Here is a 19,561-nt window from a genome sequence, read left to right on the forward strand (position 1 = left end):
GAGAAGCAGATCTAAACTGGACCTTTTAATCTCTTCCAACATGTTGGGTTCACTTGCAGTAGACGGTGGAGACCTTAAGCTTAAGGACGCTCCAAAAGGAATGGAGATAGATGATGGTGAAAGGGAATTGGGAGGAGATTGGTGGGATCGTTGGACATCTATAGGCTAAACTGTCAGCATATTGTTTTCCTAAGAAGGGGCGATGGGCACAAGGCAAATGGAAGGAGCTTACCAGAGGTGAAGAAAAATTCAAACAAGGACCTGAGAAACTTTCCCTACACAGGAACTCAAATTTGATTGCTTTATTCTGTGGAGCAATTTATGCCCTGGACATTGTTGAAAATAATAGAGCAATCAGCTGGTAATCAGAGGAGCTTAGTAGAGCAGTATAATTAGGGAAAGAGACAAAGAGAGCTGTGCCGGGACTGTTTCCTAAGGGGAAATATCGGAGGGTGACCTCGGTAAGTAGATGGGGTTGGGGGGATAGAGTCCGATAATCCAACAGTCACTAAACAAATAAAAGAGCAAATGAGTAACAAGTTTCAGAGGTGGTGGGTGGGCAGTACCTGGAGTTGCTATGATATATAATCTAAAATGTATGGTTTCCAACAAGAAAAGTTAAGAAATATAAATAAGTATGAAACTGTGATCCCTAAAATAGAAAAAAAGAGGAGGCAACAGAAACTGCTTGTGAGAGTAAACTAAGATGCTGGGGTTGTGAGACAAAGCTTTTTGAGTAGCCATTTATATATGGTCAAAGAACCAAAAGAAATCATGATTAAAGAAGCAAAGGAAGATATGATGACAATGTCACATTAAATTTAAAATATGAATAGAGATAGGATAATAAAAAAAGAACCCAAGTGGAAATTCTGGAGTTGAAAGTACAACTGAAATGAAAAATTCAGTAGAGGGGTTCAACAGTAAATTTGAATTTACAGAAAAGAAAGAATTAGCAACTTGGAAGTTATATGACAAAAATTATGCAATCCAAATATCAGAGACAAAAAAAATTAAGAAAAATGAGTAGAATCTCAGAGAAATGTGTGCCACCATTAAGCACACCAACATGCATATAATAGGAGTAACAGAAGAACCATGGTCTTTAAAAGAAGCCGAAAAAAACATTCAAAGAGAATAGCTAAAAGCTTCCCGGATTTAATGAAAAAGCAATAATCTTCACACCCGGGAGGCTCAACAAACTCCAAGCAGGATGATCACAGGAAACCCACAGACACATTGTAGTAAAAATGCTGAAAGCAAGAGAAAAACTTGAACCGAAGAGGAAAATAAGTTAATTATGAGGGAATCTGAGCGGGATTAACGGCTGACTTCTCAGCGGAAGTAAGGAGGGCAACGGGGTGATTTCACACCTGCAGCTCCATCACTGGGGTAGCCCACGTTAGTGAAAGGAAGGACAAGACCCACAGGATCCTGTGAAGTGGCGCGTCTCCGTGGTTACGGGCCATCTGTCCACGTGCGTGCTTCCTCCTTCCTCTTCAGCTGTCTGATGCTGATCACACCATAGTTTATTCACTCAGTCCTCTGGCTTGTTTACGTCTTTTGCTCTGATGGTGTCGTAACAAATAGCCTCTGCAGAAGTCATTTTTTAAAAAAATGTTTGTGAGTATATCTCTGGCACAGATTCCTACAAGTAGGATTGATGATTCAACCAATAAACATGTATAATTTTGCTAGAGAAAGCTAAAAGGACTGCTCTGGGGGTTGGGTCATTCTGCCTTTCATTAGCAACTTATCAGAATATCTTTTTTCCTCAGAACTCACCACCAAAATGTTGGCAAACTTTGGGATTTTTGCCAATCTAACATCTTAGTGGAATTTATTTATTTATTTTTTTAAAGATTTTATTTATTTGAGAATGAGTGGGGGACAGGGGGCAGAGGGAAAGGGACAAGCAGACTCATCGCTGAGCTGGGAACCTTACTCAGGGTTTGATCCCAGCACCCTGTGATCATGGCCTGAGCCAAAGGCAGATGCTTAACCTACTGAGATATCCAGGGGCCCATCTTAGAGGAGTTTAAACTTGCAGTTATCTTTCATAAACGAGCTATGTGAGTATCTGCTCATAAGTTTAAAGGTCATAAAAAAAGTTTAAAGGTCATTTGCCTTCTTTTTTCTTTAAACTTTTTGTGCATACGCTTTGCCCAGTTTTTTTATTGTAATGGTCTTTTTTTTATGAATCTTTAGATGCTTTCCATATATCAGGGATAATAATTCTTTATGATGTAAGATGCAAATATGTTTTAAGTTTGTCATTTGTCTCTTTACATTGCTTAACAATATTAACTTTTGAGTCAAAAGGTAGTTTGGGTCTTAATTTTGCCCCTTTGTATTTGGGTGACCTTGGTCGGGTTATTTAACTTTCTTCTGTTTTCCCCTGGTGAAATGAGGATAATCATTGCTCTTCTTGCCACAAACTTTTGTTATAAAGACAAAATGGTGTTTGTTGAAATGCCTTGTAAAGTGTTATTCAAATGTGAGTCATTCCAAAGTGACACCTAGCACATCTAATAATCTAACTTATGCCAGCAGGAGAAAGCTGGCTTCTCTTTTCTCTCCCATTCTCTGCTTGGAGGCAACCTAGATGTAATGGAACAGCGGTCTTCTCAGATCAGTAAACGAACCCACCTGTCGTTACACCTGCAATTATAAATAACCTGGAATTAAGGGGAAAGGATAATCATTATAATCACAAATTAGTAAAAGCAGTGGGTAAGTTTCAGAGCCAACAGAGTGATAACATGGCAGATTCCATTACTTTATTTTTCTCATTCAAACTATATTCGAAAACTTTTTTATTGATCATTCGATTATTTGAAATCAATCGCTGCTTAAATCTATATAGCACTAGAGCACTGACCTGGGTGAAAAAGAGATTTTGCGACTGTAGGAAATAAACAAAAAACATGACCCAGCCCTTGGTTTGCTTGGAGTATTGACTGGACAGGCTGCTATTTACATACTTAGGAGCAGCTGATATCTTAATTCGATGTCAATCGGAATTCTTGATCATAAGCATAGAAGTCAATTTTAGCTGATTCACGTTGCAGATTGAAAGGAGATCAGGGAGCCTGCAGAACTGATAGAAAATGTGAACTGGTGGCGGCCGGGCGGCCCAGGTCTCGGCCAGGGTCTCGCCTGTGTCTCCTCAGGGTGCCGCTGTTGGCGAACCTCTGCTGGGTGCGTGGCTCGGGTCGTGGCAGCCACCAGCAGGGAGATGCAGGGTCCTGCCCCCAGCTGTGGCTTCCGGAGGACGGAGGCCCAGTCTGCGCCCTGTAGGTGGTGGGCAGGTGGTAAGGTGGGTGGAGGAGACAGGAGAGTGTGGGGAGCTGAGGTCGCAGGCTTTAAAGGGGCCCCCTTCCAGGTGACGTGGGGGCGGAGCCGCAGGCCGATGCTGGGAATGGCCCTGGGGGGCTCCATCTGGTGCCCAAGACAGGGGGCAGCGGGGGGGGGGGGGTCACGGGGGGCCGCTGGGGCACCCGAAGACTGGCTCAGCCATTCCAGCTTTTACCAGGGCAGGAAGTGGCCACATCTTAGGTCTGAAAGGGCTGCCCTGGCCGCTCTGCTGGGACCAGGCTGCAGGTGGCGAGGCCGCGGCGGGGACAGCAGGTGGTGAGCACGACTGTGGCCGGGGCTAGGGAGCCGGGGGTCCAGGAGACAGAGCCCTCGGGACCTGCTGGGGGAGGCCGAGTCTGGGCAGCTCCGCGGCCTTGACTGGGGGAGAAGGCTGGGGGGGCCCTGAGCCCCGGGGCTGCGGGTGCTCTGACAGGTGCCTTCCATCCCCGAGGATGCAGGGCCGAGCTGGGGGCCCAGCCGCGCGAGCGCTTGCCGAGCTGCTGCTTCTCCCTTCCTGTTTTGTGTTTTTGTTTTTTGTAAATTTTCTTATCGGAGTTGGATTTGCCGACATAGAGCATGCCCCCCACCCCCTGCCCCGTGCCCATCCCGCCCAGTGCCCCCGTGCCCCGCCCACCTCCCATCCCCCGCCCCTGTTGGTTGAAGGATGGAGAGGACGGTCTCCAGGGCCAATGGGACGCTCCTCACCATCAGGAAGGACGGTGCCCCCACTGCCTGGATGCGGGGGGAATTGGAGGGGATCAGGCGGAGGGAGTGCGCCTCTCCCTCTCAAGACGCCCCTCCTGTGACCCCTTTTCCGTGAAGCAGGTAAGGCCGCGAGTGAAAGCAGAGGTGCGGGGTGCCCGGATGTGACCCGGGGCGGGTGTCAAACCCCAGGCGCCCGCGAGGGCAGGAGCACCAAGGCTGCCTCGGAGTGGCCGCGCTCGGGGCGGGTGGAGGGTGGAGGGAGCGCTCTGAGCAGCCCCCCACGTGAGCTGCCCGAGCCCCCGAGCCCCGACTCTGCCGTCCGCGGGAGCTCCGGGACTTCGAGGCCCTGCAGGCCCTGCACCGCGGGTTCTGCGAAGTGGGAAATACTAGAACCCACCGCTCAGAAGGCTGCTGTGAGGGATCCCTGGTGGCTCAGCGGTTTGGCGCCTGCCTTTGGCCCAGGGCGCGACCCTGGAGTCCCGGGATCGAGTCCCGCGTCGGGCTCCCGGCATGGAGCCTGCTTCTCCCTCCTCCTGTGTCTCTGCCTCTATCATGAATAAATAAATAAATCTTAAAAAAAAAAAAAAAAAAGAGGAAGAAGGCTGTGAATGTGAGACCAGTAAGTAGCCAGCAGATCCTGGGAGAAGCGCCTGGCTCGCAGCAGGCATCCAGGGGGATTAGCTCCTAGACCACTCTCCTCCCTCTACAAAACCCACAAGCAGGCTTTGCTGAGGCTGCTTGGAATGGGTCTGGCAGGGGAGAAGTGGTGAGGAATTGGTCCTTCATACTGCTGTGATTAAACTAAATGAGAACAGAAATCAAGTAGGAAGCTGAGCAAAAGGAAAGGAAGAGATGATGAGCATGAGTAATGCTCCACTCGTGAGTCCCGGTCTAACCACAGAGCACTCCCACGGGACAGGTGTTGGGGGGCGGGAGGGGGCGTCAAGGATCAAGATAATACCAAGTTTTAGAAGTGCCCTCTCTATAGCAGCCTCTAAAAAACAAGGTCATAACAAACTTTTTATGCATGGAAAATACCCACATCTCGTGACAATTTATATATCACAAAAGAGAAAAAGCCAATCACATCATTATGGAGCATGTAGGCGGATTCCAGAGCCATCTGTGATAAGCTGATCTGGTGTCAGAAACTACACAAGACGCTCCCCTTAGGTGGGTGTTCCCATAAACAATGACCACAAGTCTGTTTATGCCCTTTTATCTTAAATGCACAAGTGAAAAAGGCTAAGCAGTGACTTTTGCAATGTGTGGTTTCCTCAAAGTTAATGCTTAGGACATTATCAAAGGGAACACAATATGAATTGCAGAAATATGGTCTCAATTTCAGTTGATTTTAAAGGTCAATAGGCAAAGTATAATAAAAAATTAAGCAGAAATGCTATTTTGTCAAATAGCTAAGATAGGTCTCAGAAATTCTTTATTCTGCACATATATTTTATATTTCTACTTTTTAGCTATTCTCACTTTTTTTAATAAGTTCCACATCCAACGTGGGACTTGAACTCACAACCCAACATCAAGAGTTGCATCAGCAAGCCAGCCAGGCACCCCAACTATTCTTACTTTTTAATGGAAGAAGTTGTATGTATGCATATAATACAGTAGCTATCATTGTATCAAAATATCACTGTATCGAGATAAGGAAATCCATCTAACAATTCACATCGACAATGGCAGAGGCACAAAGTATATAAGCATTATCGAAACTGGTTTGCACAGAAGTGATAGCAGTTGGTGGTTCTGGAAGGATTACCCAGTCTAGAGATGTTAGTGACTGGCTATTGAGAATCTTTGGTGTAATTTATCAAATTCAAAGCCAAATCTTTTATGTTCGCATCCACAACTTAAAATGCTGAAGACTAACGAATAAAATAGTTTATATTGTATTTGAGCTTAAATGGCAAGTAGAAATCAAATAAACTGCTAAAACACATTTAAAAGGACCTCAGCTTAACCTTATGAGTAGGTGAAGACTTCATCTGATATGATAATTCTTTATTTAAGATCCAGATAAAATCACCCGTCACAGAGGCGCTTCTTCCTTGAGAGGGGTTGAGGTTAAGGGCCCTGGCTCTGCTACTTACCCGCGGAGATCCTGGGCAAGGTGCTTAACCTCTCTGTGCATGTGTCCTTCTCCGTAAAAGAGGTGCAGCGACAGGAGGGCATCTGAGAATTAAGCATGCTCATGCATATTAGATGCTTACAACAAGGCCTGGTGCTGTCCATAAAATGTCCTTTAGCATTGTTTGCTAATTGTACATAGCTAGTATGTTAGTGATGATTCAGGACTCTGTAGGAATCAGTGATTTACTAGAATATACACCTAGAATTAAGAAAGGTAATATAATTTTTCTAGGACATAAAAGGACATACTGAAAACTGGGGAAGAAATACCTACAAATTTTCCCTTAGTCATAAAATTTTAAAAAGTGTTCTGAATGTAGGGATAACTTCCCAAAGATAGAAGTGGCAATTAGGTTTTTGTCTGGAAAAAGCAAGATTAAATAGCCATACAAAAAAGTGTTTATTGGTAAAAACCTGTTACATAAATATACAAAGCATCTAAAAGTCATCTGACTTAATTTGTGTATTTTATGTGAACAAAGTATGAACGTATTTCCATATCACATATCATATCATGTTACTTTTCTCTTTGAGAGACACAATTTTCCTTATCTAAGAAAGGAAAATAATTATTTTAAAATCTAATCACTAATTCACCTGAGAAACTCCTGGCAATAATTATGCAATAAGTAAGAATCATGTCCTAATTAGGCCCAGTTTATTAAAATTTGAAACAAAGCCTTGAGCTTTCTCTCTGCTAACATTAAAACATCCTCATTTCAGATGAGGGGCAAACTGTCTACAAATTATCTTGAATATTTTAAGTTTTAAATGTTATTTATAGCTTTGCTGTAGAGGATTTATTTCATTTTAACATTTAGATGCACATCCAAGTGCAAATCGCACATCAATTGAGAATCAAAGTAGGTAACGAATCTGTTTTCTATAAAGTCAGTAACGTGTCTGCACCTGAAAACATGCGGTCTTATTTTGAATGGAAATATGATATTGGTGCTATTATATTGTTTATGAGAGTCCCTTAAGTGGAATCCCAGTAGAGAGCTTTAAGATTTACATGGATGTTCTTTTTTTTTTTTTTTTTTTTTTTTTTTACATGGATGTTCTTAAGTGTTATGCTCAGCAGAGCGGATTCAGTTGTGGTGAATCCAACAGAACCCTGGGACTGTTCAAGAGTATGAAGCCTCTTTTAGGGATACTGAGTGGGCTTGGGGGAAAAAGCTACAGAACATTTGGATGAAGGCCAGGCTTTCCCACTCGCCTACCACCCCTTTGGGCTTTCTCAGTTATCTGAAAGCAGTAAATAACGTTCCACACCCTTAATAATTATGCTTTGATCCTAATTCATTAGCAACTCCTTTGCAAAGCAGAATGTAGGATCTTATTTCTCCAGAAGCTGGTAATTTAGAGAAAGAAAAAGAAAAGGATAGGGTGAGTCATATTAAAAGACAACCAATAGAGAAGAAACAATTATTCACTTGATGGCTAATCTTTTCAAAAATGAAAACTGGTTGCTAGGTTTTACTTAATAAGGGCACAGAGAACTGAGCAGTATTCTAGTTATGTATTTTCAGAGAAATCTGTTTAAAAGTTCCATGTTTTTGTCCTTATCGACTCTCCATAAAAACTATACATAACAAAAATAGGCGGAGCCAATTCCACGCGAGAACAGAATCTCAGGTATGGCTTCATAGGGGTATGCGCCGGATGAGCACGGAGCAGCCTGCTCGCCACACTTGTGCTCTGGAGCGTGCACCTGGGTCTTCTCTGGAGCGGCGGCCTGGGCGCCCCGGGTCAGAACAGACAATTGGGCCCACCCCAGGCCCACTGCCTCGCCAGGAGGAGCCTGTGAGCTCCGCAGAGTACTCCCGTGTCCCCTGGAGGCAGCAACCCGGAGACGCGGCAGGTGTGCCTAAGATCCCCCCAGGGCCCTGCAGGGACCACACCTGCCACGGCTCCGCCCCCGCGGTCCAGGCCGCCTGGCAGGAGGAGGAGGCATATGCAGTTTAAAGAGGCTTCAGGGTGACTCTGAAGCATCTTCCTGGTTAAGAAACCATCCTTTCAAATGATTCTAACAGGGCAGCCCAGATGGCTCAGCAGTTTAGCACTGCCTTCGCCTGGGGCGTGATCCTGGAGGCCTGGGATCGAGTCCCACGTGGGGCTCCCTGCATGGAGCCTGCTTCTCCTTCTGCCTGGGTCTCTGCCTGTCTCTCATGAATAAACAAAATCTTTAAAAAAAATGATTGTAACCAAAATCTTTAACACGGTTGCCATCACAGTCAGTAAACCTTCCCCCTTTCACCCCATGGCTACTGGTGCCAGATCAGAACACGAGTGCTCACTTTGCTCTCCTAGGTCATTTCTGAGACTAACCTTACATAAGGTCTTCTCTATTCAAAAGATTGAAAATGGCTCTCCATTGCTGTTTTTAAAAATAATTACCTTATTGCTTGGTAAAAGTTTCCAGAGCTCTGAATGCTTGTTCCTTCCCGTCTGACGGCATAGTGCCACCAGGCCCCTGGTGCTAGCTGGTGCTGGCAGCTCCTGCCTGTATCTTACATTTTTTTCTTCACCTTACATCCAGTAATTGTTACTTGGTTGGTAAAACACTGGTTAGTAAATAACACATGAGAATAGGTGGCTTTTAGTGAATACAAACTGATCTGGAGAAATAAGATATATTTACACATATGTGATAGACAATAAACATATATTAGAATATATATAATGTGTATTTATTAAAGGCCACCTATTCTCATGTGTTATTTACCAACCAGTATATTACTGGTTTTATATCTATCATTTCTGTCATACTTAAATATGTAGGCTATATGCCAGTTGGCCTATTTTCCTCAAAATAAAATTTCCATAAAGACTGTACTAGACATATTTATTAAGCAATCATCTTAGTAAAATTACTTGAATTCAGCATATGGTCCTACCTTCAATAAGCACTAAGCAAAACAGGATTTGTAATTATTATACTTGTAATGTTAAACTAAAATCAAGAGAGTATTTTTGAGAATGATTTTCTCAAAATCATCAAAATGTCAGTGCCATTTCAAACATTTGTAAAATGTTGAATTACATTTAAAATTAGTATGAATCAGTCTCTACCTACACATAGAAGGACAAACACAAAAATGATGCCCTTTTTCCCTACAGAGTATCGCATCTAATATATCAAGGACTATGGAGAGAAATAACAAGTAATGTGCACCCCTACAGGTAGCTATGAATAACTTTCTGCACTTAATCTTCTAGAATGAGCGCTTAAAATATAAGTTTTTGTTCCTTCAAAGCAACTATGGTAGGCATATATAAAGTAATATCACTAACTCTCCAAATGCTTTGGGTTTTCCTTTAGAACTCTCCCATATGGGCAGCCCGGGTGGCTCGGCGGTTTAGCTCTGCCTTCAAGCCCAGGGCATGATCCTGGAGACCTAGGATCAAGTCCCACGTCGGGCTCCCTGCATGGAGCCTGCTTCTCCCTCTGCCTGTGTCTCTCTGCATCTCTCTCTCTGAATAAATAAAATCTTAAAAAAAAACAAAAAACTCTCCCATACACAAGCCACATAAGAAAACTGGCCTCACTAGCCAACTGTTAGCCATTTTACCGGGATTAAAAATGGTATTTTCTGGTCTGAACACCTACCTTATTCATCCCCACTTAGCTCTAAATTAATTTTGGTGGCTTCAAAAAAGCAAATCCATCTTTGGTGGAAAGAGCTGTCACTAACGGTATTCAAAGAATATATCATACAGACATTTGAAAATTATCTCAATAATAAAGTGCAGCACTACTGGAATAGGGGGTATAGCCTCTCCAGTTAAAAATGCTTCACTTGGATGTAAAATATGACTAATTTGTTAAAAGTCACATGATGTCAGTTATAATTTATGCATTATATATCCCCTCCTTTGAAACATCTAGAAATAAAGAAAATGAAAATAGGTGCTTTTCATAATAAGCAAACCTAAATTTCTAGTTGGGCAATAAAATCGCATTAATTGAAGCAATTAAATTTAAGATAATATCTTTATTAAATAAAAAAGTTACACTATGATTTTTATACACTGTTGAAAATAATGACCACTTTATTTATCTAAAGCCAGCAGTACTTCCCATTTTTCTCTCATGGTGTTGTAGTTAAGCCTCAATTTAGGTCCAGAAAATAAGTAATAGGGTAGATTTTTCCACATTTCTTTAGATTTATCAACTGGAAAGGAATTTCAGAGCATGAAAATAAAATGAGGCAGAAATAAAAGAACTTTTAAATTTGGCTTAAAATTCTATACTCCTATCCACAGAAGTAAATTTCTATTTTAGTAGCCCTCAAAGAGCTGGGGAGAGAAGATTATTACTAATAACAGTAAGTAGCAAATACTTTGGCAAGCATGAACAGAATCACAAGTGAAGACATTTACAAATACATTTGTAACATCTCTTTGATGTGGTGTGAGCTATAAATCAGAATGAAAGCAATACGGCTGTTTGATTGCAGATTCTGGTGGGGATTAACAACGTGGCCAATACATCATGAAAAAAAAAAAAAAGTCAAGCAAAGCAGTAGGGGAGTACACAGGAAAAAACCATCAATTCGAGAACATTATCTCTTTTTGTTTGGGAAAAAAAAAAAAAGGGTTCCCTGAAGCCTGGAAAGTATTTTTCAGTGGACGTGCTTCTATTCCGTTATCAGGGGAGGGCTTAACGCAGACTCGGGCCAGTCATACACATCCGGCAGCAGGGAATCATATTCACTTCGCCATATTCTTTCTCTAATGTATTTGGCCTTGTCCTCAGGTTCCGGGTACCGGAAAGCCATTTTGTTAGCATACAGGTACTCTGTGACCTGAAAAATAGGTAAGATTACTGTGCAGGCTCTGAGTATTAACCTGAGAGGGGAAAGTACCGTTAAAACACAGAAGAATGAATTTAGAAGAATGACATTTTTTTTTCAAAATAAATAACATTACTTTGACTCATTTCAAAACATTTGCAAACTACTAAGGGCTTGAAAGATGAAATAAAAATCATCTGTAATCTCACCATAAATTTGACGTGTTTTCAAGTCATTCCCCCCATTACTGGCATTCCCCCCCTTAATACTTCAATCAAACAAGCAATTAAAAATGACTTTTTGTCCTAGGGACTCAACCTTACTATATTTTGTGATGAATGTGTTTCAATTATTTTCTAGCCTATTCTGAGAAACATATTTGTACCCACAGAAAAAGCTGGGGCAAAGCATGAGGTCGGAGAAGCTCACTGGCTGTGGGATGGGGTAGGGGACAGAAAACAAAGCACTCCTAGTCTCCTGAACCCTCGGTCTTGAAAGCCTTAAGCCAATGAAGGAGCAAATTCTCTACCCTGCAGAAGGGAGGTGAGACATGACCCTGGGGCTACACTCCAGTACCAACCCCTAAGCACAGGTATCTCCTTCTATTTCATATGACCTCTCACCTGGACACACTGGTAATCTCTTAACTGGCTGATATGGTCCAAAATCTGTCCCACATGTAATATCATTCTATAAATTCAAAGGTGAGCTCTACTCGTCCTACTTCTGGGCTCTAAAATCCTCAGCTGTTTTGCAACAATAAGGTATTCATTCAGACTCCTTAGCCTGACATTTGTCCATCTGTACAATGTGGCCTTAAGATAACTTTCAAATCCTGTCTTATGCCATTTGCCTACCTATTTAGATTCCAGTTCAACTGAACTGGCTGTTATTTAAAGATTTTAAAGTCATCTTTCTACCCAATGTGGGGCTCGAATTCACAACCCCAAGATCAAGAGTCACATACTCCACTGATTGAGCCAGCCAGGTGCCCCTGGGTTGGCTGTTATTCTTTCTTTTCTTTTCCTTTTTTTTTTTTAAGATTATTTATTTGAGAGAGAGAAAGCACGCAAGCACAAGTGGGGGCAGAGGGAGAGGGCGATCATCTCAAGCAGACTCCCTGCTGAGTCTGTGCCTAATGCAGGGCTTGATCTCACAACCTAAGCTGAAATTAAGAGCCAGACGTTCAACTGACTGAGGACTCGGGCACCCCTGGCTGTTATTTCTTAAACATATCATCTCTTACTCCTAATCTTTGTTTAGTTTACAAGTATTAAAATAATGCAACAATAACATTTATAGTCAAAGGGGTAAAAATTTTATGATCATCAATACACAGTTGAAAATGTGGTTGATAAAAAAAAAAAAAGAAGAGGGCAGCCCCGATGGCTCAGTGGTTTAGCGCCACCTTAGGCCTGGGGTGTGATCCTGGAGTCCCAGGATCGAGTCCCATATCAGACTCCCTGCATGGAGCCTGTTTCTCCCTCTGCCTGTGTCTCTGCCTTTCTCTCTGTCATGAATAAATAAAATATTAAAAAAAAAAAAAAAGAAAATGTGGTTGATAAATTCTACACTTAATCCTGGTGTTTAAGAAAATCTTAGTAAACTAGGGATTAAGATTACTTCTTAAAAAGATAAAAGAATATTTATTTCAACCAAAAGCTAGTATCATATTTAGTATTAAAATACAAGGATGCCCTGATCAACTAAGTTGCTTAAAACTGTTCTTATGGGAGAAAAAAAGAAATACATAGTAAATGAAGAAACAAATCACTTGCAAATGATTCAAAACTCAAAATTCCAAAACAGTTCATTAAGAAACTATTAAGAGAGTTAAGATTGCTCAATTAGGTGAGCTACTTATCAAGTAAATTCATAAAAATTAATACCTTCCCTATATGCCATGACTACCAAGGAAATAAGTATAAGAAGAAAAATCTTTATTATAAAGAACAAAACATTTTAAATTCTAGGAAAATAAGCATTAAGCAACATACTACATTTAGAGAGGAAAACAACAAAATTATATTGAAAGACTTAAAAAGAAGAAACAGACTGTGCTGAGTGGAAAGAGGTACTGATGGGGAGGGAAGAGCCAGTACCAAAGACTCAATTTCACTGATTTAATTTGTAAGTTTGATAGTTTCCTACACAGATGCAGGGTTTTCTTTAAATTAAAAAAACTGGTAAAAAAAATTCATCCAAAAGAATGCAGTTTAAACAGATAAGAAAATACTGAAAACGATTATTGATGAGAAAGATATAGTATCTAATAATACACATTATACATACCACAGTAATAATTATTTTTTTAAGATTTTATTTTTAAGTAATCTCTATACCCAACTCACAATCCTTAGGTTGAGTCACATGCTCCACTGACTGGGCTAGCCAGGTGCCCTACATACCACAATATTTTTAATGGTGCCTAATAATAGGCCTATATGGTTAGGAACAGACTCTCAGTGACAGATTTGAGGACTTTATGTTAGTAAAAGGAGCATTCTCAATCAATTGGTGCTGGGGCAACTGGTTAACTATTCAGAAAACAATGTTTCTCGGCCTCACACATCTTACTCTAAAAAAACCTTAGGGATTAAAAGGTTTTATGTTCTTAAAAAGCAAAGGTAGATATTTATATGATTTTTGGAGTGGGAGAAGGCATTAACATTCATAAAAGGTGAGGAAACAAGCCATAGAGTAAAGAGATTATTCCACAAAAAAAACCTCTTAAAATGTGGCATTCCAGTGTTAAATTTCCACAAGTCAAAATAAATGGCAAATGGGTAAACACCTGCACCACAGCAAACAGAGAAATCATGATGCTCAATATATTAAGGGCCTTTTAAAGCCAACATTAGAAAGAAAACAACCAATATAAAAACAAGCAAAGGTCATGAACAGGCAGGCAGTTCACAGAATATGATTATTTTTTTAATTTGATTTTTAAAAAAGACTTTACTTATTTATTGGTGAGAGAGAGAGAGAAAAACACGAGGGGTGGGGGGCAGAGCGGGGGAGAAGCCGATTCTCCACTGAGCAGGGAGACTGATGCGGGGCTTGATCCCAGGACCCTGAGATCATGACCTGACCCAAAGGCAGACACCCAACTGACTGAGCCACCTGGGTGCCCTATTTTATTTTTTATAATTGTTTAATTAAGCAAAAAACTCAATCTCACTAATAAATGCTTTAGATAAAAATGAAGACATAATCCTCCACTCACTAAATATGTAAGATTTAAAGAATAACGCTCAGTATCGGCATCACTGATACTGCAATATAAATTGATACTTTTTTCCTGAAGAAATATGATGGTAATCTGTATCGGAAGCCTCGGCACGTTAATACTTTTTGTTCTTTCGATTAGACATTTATCTTAAGAAAAAACAATCAAAAATGTACACAAAGACTTAAATAAGGATGTTCACTACAATATTATTTCTAACAACAACAAAAGATGCTTAAAGTCCAAAAATACAGAAATGGTTAAACGAATTATGATGCCTAACAAAGACAAGATTACGCAGCATTAATGATCATACGGGAGAACTGCTATTGATTTACCCGGGGAAAGGCTTACAGTGTACTCAGTGGAGAAAGAGCAGGGAGAAACCATCCTAAAGAGGCACCGGTGGCTGCAGGTGCTGCAGACATATGCATGCGTTGGGGAAGGAAAAGGACTAGAAGGCTACAAATCCCAAATAATAATGTGGGTTATGGGGCGCCTGGCTGGCTCAGTCGGTTAAGCGCCCAACTCGTGACTTTGGCTCAGGTCATAACCTTGGGGTCCTGAGATGGAGTCCGCATCAGACTCCATGCTCCGTGACGCACGGGCTTGAGGATTCTCTCTCCCTTGCCCTCTGCCCCACCTCCCACTCTCTCTCACTCTCAAATAAATAGATCTTTAAAAAAAATAATGTGGGTTATATTCTGGTATTTAGAAAATGAGTGATCTAAAATTTCTTCTTTGTACCCTTGAAATGTTTCAAACTTTTCTCTAGTAAACTTATGCTACTTGCTTAAGAAAACATTATTAAAATATTTGTGAACAGGTATAAATTATACTTACTTTAATAGCAATGTTAATAGAAACTTCCTGAATATCAGCAAGTGGTGGGTAAAGTCTCCCTTGAGCTAGCTCTTTATCTGTCAATTGATTTGCCAGTGCCTGAAGAGAAAAACGGCATTTTATTTTTATTTTGTCTAAATGCCACAGAATAAGGACGTGATAAAATGGAAAAGTGGTTTGGGGAGCAGAAAATAATACGAGTAACATAATTCTTCTTATTTTTAGCAGGAATATATATACTTAAAGTGCTGCAGAAATTAAAACTGTTCACTGCTAAACAATAAACAACTGGATTGAAAAGTTTATTGACATATTCTAGTTAATACATACAAAGTTTGGAATAATTACATCAGCTACTATGAAAATAGACATTAAAATCTGTTATTAAAAAATGTGAGTTCGTCAAAACTCACACTGTAGTCCTGCACTGCAATAGTCCTGCAAATAAACCAGTTTGTGTCCATTAAAAAAATGAAGGCGTTACACCTTTGGTCTATGCTGTCACGATACGTTACCTTCAGACACATATATAACAGGCACGATAGGTGTTATACATATGAAAGGATTCATAGCTTACATTCAGAATTTGAAAAATCATGATAAAAAATTAATCTTATGCAAAAGTAGACGGCCAAATCAGAAAAGCCAGAGATGAATAGCTTCCTTTCCATTCATAAGGCAGCTCTAATCCATTTTCTCTCTCTGCTTTTAACTAAGATCCACTCATCTTTATAATTCATCCTTTATAAAAGAGTCGAAAAAGATTTAAAACACTTACCTTTGCAGCTTCTAGGAAAACATGGTCACTAATATGCCGGGTGTTACAGAGAATAACAGCTAAAGCCACGCCTAGAAAACATTTTAAATGTTTAGTGAGGTCTTTTTTTTCAAATTGTGAAAGGAACCGAATAAATACCCAGACTTACAGCCAGTTAATGGGAACCACTACCCCAACAGCTCCCCTCACCCAAGCAGCCAAGACACAACAGAAATCGGAGAGTTAAAATCAAATAACAACATGTCTTTTAACTGTTACGACACTTACCTGCTAGACAGAGATATCAAACGGCTTTTCTCAATTTAGTTTTTATAATTAGCAAAATTACAAGTGCATACACTTCATCAATACTTGTTACAAGAAACATCAACTCCCGGCCCACCCCTAATCCTTCCAGTCTTGCTCATTTTTGTGTTCCTCTCTCCCACCGTGGAACGGCTTGCACACGGTTCTCCCGACTGACTTCCCAGGCTCAGAAGCCAGCGGCTCCTTCCTGCAGGAGGAAGTGCGTGGCTCTGGTCCACGCTTCCCGCCTCCCCCGAGGCCTCCCCCGTGGTCTACACGGAGCACCGCCGCCCAGCTTCCTCCGAAGGCTACTCAAAGCGCGGCCGTTGCCAACACCGGGTCGCGGGCATCTCTTCTCTTCTGCGTGACTTGGGTTTTCCCTGCTGATCTCCTTATTTTAGTTTTTCAGCACTTGAAATTATCTCACGCCGGCTCATCCAGCATCTCCGGCACATCCCGCACGCGCCTCCTTCATCCTCCAGAAGAGACCGCCGCGCCGCTCCGTGGTGGCCGCTCTCCGTCCCAGACCGTCCCAGGTCGGAGCGGTCATCCTGGACAGTCTCTCCCCTTTAGGCAGCTTGCCTGGGTTTCTTCGGAGTTCACTTCTAGATCCCACTTCCTCCCAGTGTCTGGTTAGTCCCCATTTGGGGCAGGACATGTTTTCTTTTTTTAAAAATTTTTATTTATTTATGATAGTCACAGAGAGAGAGAGAGAGAGAGAGAGAGAGAGAGAGAGAGAGGCAGAGACATAGGCAGAGGGAGAAGCAGGCTCCATGCACCGGGAGCCCAACGTGGGACTCGATCCCGGGTCTCCAGGATCGCGCCCTGGGCCAAAGGCAGGCGCCAAACCACTGCGCCACCCAGAGATCCCAGGACATGTTTTCCTACAGTTTTCTGAGGATGCTCCCCGGCACTCCTCCCCCCGCCCCACTGTTTTTTTTTTTTTAAATTACTTTCCACCTATTCGATCATTTGTTTGGGTTTAGAGTTCTAGCTTGGAAATAATTTCCCTTTAGAGCCGTGAGGCGCTCCTCCCCTCCAATACCTTCTGGCCACCAGTGTTGTTGGTGAGCAATCAGTGCCAGCTGAATTCTAGACCCTTTCTGGTGATTATCCTCTTGCTGTACCTCTGGAAGTATCAGGATCCTTCCTGAATGTTCCGCAGTTCCCAGTGATGTGCCTTGAGGTGCAGGACTTTTCCACACCGTGTCTGGCACTCGTGGGGGAGGCCCTTCCTACCCGGGAACCTGGGTCCTTCAGTTTGGGTAAAGATTCACGAAATCACCTGTCATTTTCTTTCCTCCACTCATCTGTTCTCTCACTCTACAAGGCTGTTTTCTGATACTGTCCTTCCTGGACCAGCCCTCTCATTTTCTTCTGCTTTCCAGCCCTCATTCTTTGCTCGATTTCTAGGTGACTTCCTCAGCTTTTAAAAAAATAATCCTTCTGTTCTCAAACTTTTTATTTTCAAGAGCTCATTTTTGTTCTCTAATTTTTTAAACAAAATTTTTGTCTTCATGTGGATATTGATAGTTTTTAAACTTTCCTTCTCCCCACCTAACCCCTGCTTCTTTCTAAGCAGCTTTTTACTCCTTGTCTATTTTCATCTCTTTTATGAAATAAATTGTTCATGTTAGGAGACTTTCCTTAGCTGACCAGTAATTTTTAAGTGTTTCTCATATGTAAGGGTTAGGAACTGGAAGGATCACTGGTAGCCATGAGCACGAGGAGAGGGCTTGCCCCTCAGCATCACTGTGGTGATTTGGCTTTTAATCACCCTCCTTTCTGGCATCTCCTTCCTCAACTGTGTCCAGTGTCCTCTGGTCTAGAAATTCTCAGTTTTGCACACACTATTGAATCTTTAGCCAGAGCGAGGCAATACAGTTATCCAGTTAATCATGGACAAGAAGAAAATCGGGTAATAGATTCCTTATTTTAATCTAGCCTCTGGATAATATATGTATTTCAGAAAGTAGAGCATCTGTTCCATCTACAGTTTATATAGTTGCTTCAATGTTTGGAGCAAAATCTATGGTCTTAGGTTTGTCTTGTCTCTTCCATGTTCTTTCTTTTCCTCTCCATTCTTGACTTTTGGATTTTTTTTTTTTAATCATTTCCTTTCCTCCCCTAACATTCTCTCACCATAGTTAGGAAGTTTTTCTGGTCTTCCAGTGATTATCCTAAAATTTATAACAAGCACCCTTATGAAAATTCCATGGCAATCTCTAATTTGCCCTTCCACCAGACAATGCCTCCACCACCCTCGTAACAGTTTCACTCTACTTATAAGTTATTATACTTGATCTTTCAAGGAAATCTTTTTGCCTTGGCTGCATTCATAGTTTTCTTTTGTTGTTATTTGCTAGAGTCTCACAACGATGTTCCTCGATGAGGCCTTCTTTTATTTATCCCGCGTGGGTTTTACTGAGCTTCTGGATATTGTGTACTGACGTCATCATCAGGTTCTAAGAAATTCTCAGCCACGAAGCGTACAAATACTGCCTCTGCTTCATTCTCATGCTATCTTCTGGGACTACACACAGTGTATCAATTAAAGGTATATATCTGCTTTCCTATATTTTTCTCTTGCTTTGGAAATCATTTCTTCTGACCTATCTTACAGTTTCATTCTCTTCAGTCTAATCTGCACTGGGCCTCATTCACTGAGTTCTTGAATTTATTTTAGTTTTTCAATTCTAGAACTTAAGTGTTACTTGGCTGAGTTTTTCAAGCTTGGATTTTATCTCCATAAACACAATAGGCATACTGATTTCATAATATCTGTTTGATATCCAGAATTCCAGAGTTTTCTTGTTGTTTCGGGCACTGTCTTGTCTTTTATGTGCTCTTTATCTTTTATTTTTTAACTGGGGGTGTATTTTAAAATTTGTGAAAGTCACTTGAAGACAAGGATAGTGTTACCTTGTGCCACAGAAGATTTCATTTCTATTTGCTTCTGGCCCGGCCCTGTGGATGCTGGTAGGCCAAGACAAAGATCTGAGGCTTTCCAGGTCACCATGTGATAGTGCAAACTATACCCATATTCCAAGGTACAGCCTTTAGCACTTCAGCCCCATCAGTGGTTCACTAGAACCCTATTCCTGGCAGATGCCAGACTCTAATGCTTGCCTTCCCTCCATGAAAAGCACCGCTTTGCTGTGCGGCCACTCCTTGCCGACGAGAGAACGCCTCCAGTGCAAAACTTCACATGCTGGTTTTCTGAGCTCTAGTTCTCTCCCCAACCTTGATCCAGAACTCTTGAGTATTTCATTAGTCAGTATCTTTTTAGCCTTTGGCCCTTTCAAGGTCTGATTTTTGTTGTTATTTTATCCAGTTATAATTGCTGGACCAAGTAATTCAAACATCATCGGAGCCTTACATTTTTTTATAAACAGACTTTTGGCCTCCTGCTTTTCAGTC

The 19,561-nt window shown here is 41.5% G+C and overlaps 1 protein-coding gene and 1 long non-coding RNA gene across 5 annotated transcripts in view; one reads left to right on the top strand and one right to left on the bottom strand.

The window, feature by feature from the left end:
- LOC111095221 overlaps positions 1-19,561 on the top strand; it is a 36,356-nt gene that overhangs the window by 2,491 nt on the left and 14,304 nt on the right. The gene's annotated exons all lie outside the window — the stretch shown is intronic.
- The window catches only part of ME2 (malic enzyme 2), a 48,584-nt gene continuing 39,213 nt past the window's right edge, over positions 10,191-19,561 (bottom strand). For all 4 annotated transcript variants that reach the window (XM_038525993.1, XM_038525995.1, XM_038525994.1 and 1 more), the window contains 3 exons: positions 15,857-15,927; positions 15,079-15,177; positions 10,191-11,018 (listed from right to left, as the gene is read on the bottom strand). In XM_038525993.1, the coding sequence (XP_038381921.1) occupies positions 10,851-11,018; positions 15,079-15,177; positions 15,857-15,927 (338 nt within the window). In that variant the 3' untranslated portion in view covers positions 10,191-10,850. The remainder of the gene's footprint in view (positions 11,019-15,078; positions 15,178-15,856; positions 15,928-19,561) is intronic.

The sequence above is a fragment of the Canis lupus genome, chromosome 1 (assembly GCF_011100685.1).
Source record: "Canis lupus familiaris isolate Mischka breed German Shepherd chromosome 1, alternate assembly UU_Cfam_GSD_1.0, whole genome shotgun sequence".
NCBI lineage: Eukaryota > Metazoa > Chordata > Mammalia > Carnivora > Canidae > Canis > Canis lupus.